Source organism: Orycteropus afer, unplaced genomic scaffold (assembly GCF_000298275.1).
Source record: "Orycteropus afer afer isolate SDZICR_OR568_19922 unplaced genomic scaffold, OryAfe1.0 scaffold00430, whole genome shotgun sequence".
NCBI lineage: Eukaryota > Metazoa > Chordata > Mammalia > Tubulidentata > Orycteropodidae > Orycteropus > Orycteropus afer.
Window position 1 is genome coordinate 305,275 of NW_006922017.1, and position 8,465 is coordinate 313,739.

An 8,465-nucleotide genomic window follows, 5' to 3' on the forward strand; every position below is an offset into this window, starting at 1 on the left:
TTCCGTAGTGATACTACCTCGGAAACCCAAGGAGGGGTCGCTATGAGTCGGGGCCGACTCGACGGCAAATAACAACAACAACAACAACAACAACCCTCTCCAAGGATATTTTTTTTTTTAAAAAAAGTATGAAAATAATGCCTCAGCCTGGGGTGTCATAAGCCATATTTTATCCACAGAGCACTAGTCCCTTGGGCTGCACCCTAAAAAAGATCTAAAATTTGCACAAGTCATAGGATCAACAAATAGTAAAGGTAAATTTGAACCTGGACATTCTGACTACAACCTCCATGTGCTCACCCATTGTTCTGCAGTGCTGCTAACAGTAGATGCCCTATTAACAGATACTTGTTCTAGACCAAATTTTACTGAAACATTGTTTGTTTTCTTAATCCTCTTTTATCAGGTTGCTTTCAAGATGTATTTGGGAATTACACCAAGTGTGACCTGTAACAATTTGAGCAGAAATGAATTTTCTCTGATTCTAGACAAGAATCCTCTGGTGGAGTTTGTGGAAGAGCTGCCTGCTGGGCGATCTTCTCTGTGCTACTGTAACTTACTCTGTGGGATTCTCAGAGGTGCCCTGGAAATGGTAAAGAACATACTTCATATACCGGGTGTATTAGTTATCTGGAGTTTCTGGGTGGTACAAACGGTTAACACAATGAAACACTAGCAGTTTGAGGCCACTCAGCGGCATCTTGAGAGAAAGAACTGATCATTTACTTCTGAAATATCAGCCATTGAAAACCCTGTGGAGGATAGTACTACTCTGACTCACATAGGGTCGCCCTGAGTCAGAATTGCCTCAACAGCAACTGCTTATTTTATTTTTATTTATTTATTTATGTTTAGTGATCTGTTGCTGGTGGTACAGTAGCTAAGTGCCCCCGGCTGCTAACCAAAAGATTAGCAGTTTGGGCCCATCAGCCACTCAGTGGAAGAAAGATGTGGTGGTCTGCTTCTGTAAAGATTAAAAAAAAAAAAAAAACAAATTTGCTGCCGTCGAGTTGATTGCCACTCCTTGCGACCCCCTTTAGGTTTCTGAGGTGGTAAACCTTTACAGAAATAGAATAACCCTATGAGGCAGTTATTCTCTGTCCTACAGGGTGGTTATGAGTTGGAATTGACTCAGAGTCAGTGGGTTTAGAGCATATTGCTGTGTAACAAATTACCCCCAAATGGATCAGTTTAAAACAAAAAACATTTGGTATCGCACAGTTTCTGAAGATTAAGAATCTGGAAGCAGTTTTGCTGGGTACTTCTGACTCAGAGTCACTCTAATCAATCTGTCATCTAGTGCTGCTGTCTCTGAAGACTTGACTGGAGTTATAGAATCTGCTTCCAAGCACACGCACATAGTTGTTGGCCATCAGCCAGAGTCTCTAGTTCCTTACCATATAGGCCTCTTTGCAGAGCTACTCACAAAATGGCAGCTGGATTTGCTCAGAAACAATGAGCAGGGAGAGAGAGACAAGGGGAGAAAGCAAAAGAAAACCCAAGACAGAAGTCAGTTGATGGCAGTGGGTTTTTTTTTTTTTTTTTCTTTTTTTTGGTCAGATATGAAATACCACCATTTCTGCTGTGAGCTACTTACCACCAATAAGCCCTTTTGCAGTGCAGGAGCGGGCTACCTGAGGATGTGAATACAGGAGGTGGGAATCGTTGGGGGTTGTCTTGGATGCTGGCTTTCATACCTGGATTATTCACTGATTTTTTTTTTTTAAACCAATTGATGTCAAGGTGATTTTGATTCATGGTGACCTCACATGTACCAGAGTAGAACTGCTCCATAGGGTTTTTGGTGTCTCATTTTTTCAGAAGTAGATTGCTAGGCCTTTCTCCTAAGGCCCTCAATTATTGGTGTCTATTAAGTATCAGGGGAGCTCTGGTAGTATAGTGCCTAAGACACTTGACTGATAACCAGAAGACTGGCAGTTCAAACCACCAGCCACTTCTTAGAAGGAAGATGGGGCAATCTACTTCCTTAGTGATACTGCCTGGGAAACCCAAGGAGGGGTCACTATGAGTCGGGTCTGACTCGAAGGCACACAACAACAACAACAACAACAACAACATTAAGTGTCAGAAACTAAAGATGAAAAAATAAACAAGACACTGTTGCTGTCCTCCAAGAGTCTGCTGTCTAGTATAGACATTAGATGAGTAAAGACACACAATGTGATTAAGGGTATGGGAGCAACTGGGGACAGAGGTTAGGGGGTGAAGGAAGACTCCCTAGAGAAACTCTGAGCCGACTTTTGAAAGTAGGTAGAGATCTTAGGATAAGGGGAAAGAGGGAGGGGGAGAATATTCCAAGTAGAAGGAGCAGCATATCCAAAGGTACAAAAAGATTGTTTTATTTTATTTTCTACAGAGTCCCTTTTCTTAAGCCTTAGACAGAAAAAAGACAAAACAAAGACAATCATCCAGGATGATGGAAACCATTAGCATGTATAAAGTACAGTACAGAAGCCAAATGGAGTCTGCTGAGTCGTGGCCATAGAGCTAATTATATATGATACAAAACAAAGGAAATTACCACAAAATCATGATTGGTAGCAGGTCAATTCATCACTGTCATGGGAGGGACAACAGAATCAAGGAAAGGACCGTGATTGGGATATGTACACAATCGAAGATTAAAAAGGGTTACAGGATTGGTTCTGGGGCTTGACCACCTGCCTACATGGTGGTCAAGGTATCACTCATGACCATGTGACCCTGAGTTTTAGCCACAAGGTGGCTACAAGACAACAGCAGGACCCCAGTTATTAAATTAGATAACAGGAAGATATTTTCAGTAAATCATTAAGGACACACTCAGGCAAGTTCCCTAGCTCTTTGAGCATAATCTACTTTAACCACACTCTTCCTGAGGGAAAGACAGTTTCATTGAAGGAACAAGAAACTTGAATTAGTTCAATATGACTGATATGTAGATTGAGAAAGGGACTGCCATGACAAAGTAGGTTTAAAGTCTTTTCAGAGATCTGATTTTTTAAAAGTTGCTTTATATGACAAGGTTGGGAATATAGAATTATATATGGGAAGCAATAGAGAGGCATTATGAGATTATAAACGGGGTGTGATATTTTGAAATGTGTGTGTCAGGCATGTCATTCCTTTGTCAATGAAATGAAAATGTGTAGGAGGGGAAAAATGCTGAGGGATTGAGGAGATAGGAAACTGATGATATAGTATCCTCAGAAACCAGGATAAGGCCTGTACAGTAGGACTGGAGGAGAAAAGACTGATTTGAGAGATAGTAAGAGGGCAAAGCAGATAATTTTAGGTTGTCGGTTGACTTAAAGGGACAAGTTTGAGAAAAAGATTCAGTAGTGACTTCTAGGTTTCTGACAACCTGTCAGGATAGTCATCCTATTAACCTTGAAAGAAAAACCAGGAGTAAATTTGGGGTGTCCAACACACACACACACACACAAGTGAGGATATCCAGTGAAAAGTTTCTTAAGCATGTTTAGAGCTCACATGTTAGATGTGGACTGCAGAGGCATTGAAACTGACAAAGAATGCCTAAGGGGAATGTATGGAAAAGAAAAGTGAGTCACAGATGAAACTCTAAGGAGCAACAAATGTAATAGTTACAGGTTAAACAGAGAATGTGGAGGCTGCAAAGGACAGCAGTGATCAGAGAAGGGAAAATACCAGGAAGGAACTAAGTTATAAAATGATGAGAGAGAGGATTTTAGGAAGAGGGAATAACTAACAAGATCAAGTACAGTAGAGAGGCTAAGTAAAACTAGACCTGAAAAATATCCATGATATTTAGGAACTGTCTTAGATATCTAGTGCTGCTATAATAGAAATATCACAAGTGGATGGCTTTAACAAACAGAAATTTTTTCATTCACTGTGTAGGAGGCTAGAAGTTCAAGTACAGGGCTCAAGCTCTAGGGAAAGGCTTTCTCTCTGTTGGCTCACAGTTTAGAAGGAAGGTCCTTGTCTCCTTTTAGCATCTGTGAGCCTGGTGTTCACTGGAGATCACCATGCCTCTGTAGCAATCTTGCCCTGGGTCTAGGAGGTTCCCAATGCAGGGACCTGGGTCCAAAGGATGTACTTCCCTCTTAGCTCTTTCTTGGAGCGATTAGGTCCCTCTGGTCTCTGCTGCTTGTTTAATCTCTTTCGTACTCCAAAAGAGACTGAATCAAGATATAACCTAATCCTATAGATTGTATCCTGCCTCATTAACATAACCGTCACTCATCCTACCTACATCATTAACATCATAGAGGTCAGTATTTACAACACATAAGGTAATTACAATAGATCACAAAATGGAACATAATTACATAATACTGAGAATCATGGTACAGCCAAGCTGACATATATTTTGGGGTGGGGTGTGTGGGGGAACAAAATTCAATCCATAACAGTAACCAAAAGTCAGGTGGGACCTTGGTAAAAGCTGTTTAGGGAAAGTGGAGGGAGAAGAAGACAATTTATCACAGAGTAATGAGTCAAGAGGAGCTCTGGTAGTGTAGTGCCTAAGGCATTTGACTGCTAACCAGAAGGCTGAAGATTCAAACCCACCAGCCACTCCTCAGAAGGAAAGTTGGGCAATCTATTTCTATAGTGATACTGCCTTGGAAACCCAAGGAGGGGTCGCTATGAGTTAGGGCTTACTTGACAGCACATAACAACAACAATGAGTCAGCTTAGGTAACAATCTAATAAACAGGTCTCATTTTTCTACAAATTTAGCTATTAATATCAGTGGCACCAAATAGTAGCCAAAAGCTAGACATTGGTTGAGATACCTAATAATGAGGCATTCATATTATTTTCAATTATTTATAACAATTAGTGGAAGGATATAGTAAAACAATAAAAGTAATATATTGTTCACACAAATCCTCCATGCTGGTGCCCTAATTTTTCTAGGCTTGCTCTAGAATCAGGGGCCGTGAGACCACTGAAGAAAAAGGGAAGGGTTCTGAGAGCTCATGTGCTAAGGGTTGACTTAAAACCAAGTAAAAAAAATGATACAAAGAAGTCTCTAGTTTTCATGGATAACAGTTGATTAATATGCTGAATGACAAATGGACATCAAAACTTTATGTGGCGTCAACTATCAAAATAGCTTCAACTTAGTCTGTTATTTTAATTGATCTTCTGTTAAATTTTGACAATGACACAGAAGATTTTATGGAAAAGTATAATTGAGGGTAATTTTGGCTTCTATCTTTCAATGTACATTCTCCACCTTTCCTTCTGTTGGGTGGTAGTTATCACAAAGGCATGGTTTTTCCTCCCTGCATGAACCAGATAGTTTGTCACACCAAGGTCTGTTGTTTAGCAAATGTAGATTGGTTGGATGAGGGACTCTTAGTGACAGAGGAGAAGAAAGATTAGATTCAATAAGTAGTTATTAATTTCCTACTAGACACAAGCATTTCCAGTTCTTATTTGCTTTTACAAAAGACCCCTAGTGGTGCAGTGTGTAAGTGCTTGGCTGCTAACTAGAAGGTTGGTAGTTTGAACCCATCAGCCACGCCACAGGAGAAAGATGTGGCAGCCTGCTTCTGTAAAGATTATAGTCCTGGTAACTCTATGGGCCAGTTCTACTTTGTCCTGTAGTGTTGCTGTGAGTGGGATCAACTGGATGGTAATGGGTTTGGTTTTGGTTTTGTTTGATTTTACTAGGTACTTTCACTTATATTTTCTTATTTATTACAATGACTTAATATAACTCTGAATGAATACACTACTGAAGGTAGGTCAGCAATTTCATGGTGTCCTATATGAGCTAATTTAATGAATAGAGAAGTAGGCCCTAAGGGCTTACTTTAGAGTCTGGGAAATGGGAAATGCTTTGCAGAACAAAAGAGGCTTGAGCATCAAATATTCAGGTCCATAATTTCAATCTTTAATTTTATATTTATAATTTATTTTGTTGATTTTTTTCAAAGCTCTCAAAGCCATAAGTGATTCCTAAATGTTGTTAGAATAAATGATTATGTTATTTAGCTAAAGACAGAATGATTTATGGCAAATCAATCTGAGAGGAACCATTTAAGAATCCAATTATCCTTAGAAGTTCTGCTTGGACTGCGTACTGGATTGAGTTCTCTTTGAGTAGGGCATTTGTGTTCTTCTTGAAGTGGAGCTGTAGTTCAGCCCTGTACTGTGAGCAGAGCTTGGCAAAGGCCCACACCTCTGGGTCTGTTCCAGAACCATTAGAATTGGGCCAGTTCAAGTGTCCTCCTCTTTCCAAACTCGTACCTTGGACTTCATACAATCACATCATCTCTGGAGGTCACACGGTAAAGGGCCCTTAGTTCACAGGATTGGCTCTTATTTTTATCATTCCATAAGGAAAGTCAACTTCTCATGGGATAAATACAGTGGAAAAGGGGACTGTGAAAAACTCAGAGGTTTTCTTTCTTTCTTAAATTAATAACATAAGCCTTTTTTCTTTTCTTTTCTTTCCTAGGTTCATTTGGCTGCTGATGTTACATTTTTGCAAGACAGACTGAAAGGAGACAGTGTGACAGAAATAGGAATAACATTTCTGAAAAAGCTAGATGAGAAAAAATATAGACGGAAAAAATGAAGAATAGCATGCAAAATGCCACAGATGACTAGTTGAGTTACTAAATATGTTATATACTAAATATGTATAGCCATAGAAATTTTGAATTGCCTAGTAGCATGAGCTTTTGAAAATATTTAAATCAGCCAGAAAGTTAAAATGGCCAGCACTAGGATTTAAAGCTGTTTTTACTTTACTTATAAATTACACATATTTTCAATCTGTGTCCATAAGATTTTATATACAAGTAACTCCTTATAAGATAGTCAACATGAAGCCCATGTACTGCTCAACCCATCTTAAGAGAGTCTATTCATTCCATTTACTTATGGTAATAGTAACACACACACCTATATAAATGATACATTATTTATCTCTTCTTACTAGAAAAATGGGTGAAATGGTACAGTATAGAGTTTACACTCTGTAGACAGTTTCTAGATATTGTATATATTGCTTTCTCTATATAAACAAGTCTATTTCTAATACTTCTCCGTATTTCTGAGAAATTACAGATGTGATTTTTCTCATATGTTAGTCTGGCATATAGCCTCAGCTTCCTGAAGCTACTCCTGACTTATGGCAACATGTGATAATAAAAGACATGCTATTTATTTGAATGATAATTTTGAAGCATTTAAAAATAGCAATTAATTTTAATTCATTTAATTTTTAAGTTTATTTAATTTTTAGAGAGTTGACATTAGTCAAATTCCTTCCTTTTCTCATGAAATATTGCTGATGGCCAGGCTAGGAAAATCTCTAAAATGAGGGTATTTGAAAATACTTTCTCACTCCAATGCTGGTTCACTTAGAATTTTTAATTATCATTTTATCCTCTAAAAATTTTCCACTTATAATTTAAAATGACCTGGATTATATAAATAATAATCTTCAGTAGACTATCATTAGACACTACAGTAGCTACATGGCAACCCAGAATCTGCCAGGCTCTGCAGAGAACTCAATTACAAGGAGCCATTACAATTCATGTGACACTAGCAGTTGAAACTTGTATAGGTGATATGATAGTGGCAGAATTCAACTGAGACCCAGGAGCCTGAGCAGAACAAAGATGGGTAGAAAAGATGAGAAGAAAAGGCTTCTCTGCTTCTGGACATTTCAGTTACATGAGCCAACAAATTTGCTTTATCCTCTAAGAGAGTACACTTTAGTTTCTCTTACTTGCAACCAACAGAATCTGAAGTAATACATCTGCCAAATCTCCCATCCCTACCAATAGAAATCTAACAGAGTTCATTGTGTAATAAACATGTGACAGGACCCAGAATATATGACATAATGCAGAATATTAAAGAGAGTAAACTATTTATTACTACATTTTACACATGGTTGAATGTTCCCTAAAACACAACTTGTACTCACATAACTCTCCTCCTCACAGGGAAGAAAAGGCCATCAGAGGGAAAGAATAGAGACTTGCTTTATAGCACGTATCTACTCATTGCTCCAAGTTTCAGAAAAGGAAAATTCCACAGAGAGAAGATATAACTTTAAATTAATGGTATCTGGTTAAAGGAAACCAAATTCATACATTTCTGTTTCTTGCTTTGACATATTTCCACTGGAAATTTAAATCACATCAGGAGTCACTTGAGGATTCCAGAATCTAAACAATCCTCTGATTTCTGGAACCTTCCAATTCATAAATCTTTCAAGCTAGCCAACTATATTTAGTTACTTGCTATTTCAGTGTGGTATGTGAGTCACGTAGATTTTAGTAACTGAAAAGAGGAAATGCTAATTCTTAAAGATCTGCATATATCAAGCAAGAAAATAATCTGGAAATGTTGCCTTCTTGTTTATAGATGCAACTAACATTTTATCAGGTATAAGACAAATTATGTAGCATCTTATTTAATTTTTACAACAATCTCTGAGGCATCAA

The 8,465-nt window shown here is 38.2% G+C and overlaps 1 protein-coding gene across 1 annotated transcript in view; it reads left to right on the forward strand.

The window, feature by feature from the left end:
• TRAPPC3L (trafficking protein particle complex subunit 3L) overlaps nt 1–6,577 on the forward strand; it is a 57,552-nt gene extending 50,975 nt beyond the window's left edge. Inside the window, exons 4-5 of the mRNA XM_007954069.1 lie at nt 407–592; nt 6,458–6,577. Coding sequence (XP_007952260.1) covers nt 407–592; nt 6,458–6,577 — 306 coding nt within the window. The remainder of the gene's footprint in view (nt 1–406; nt 593–6,457) is intronic.
• The last annotated feature ends 1,888 nt before the right edge of the window (nt 6,578–8,465 follow it).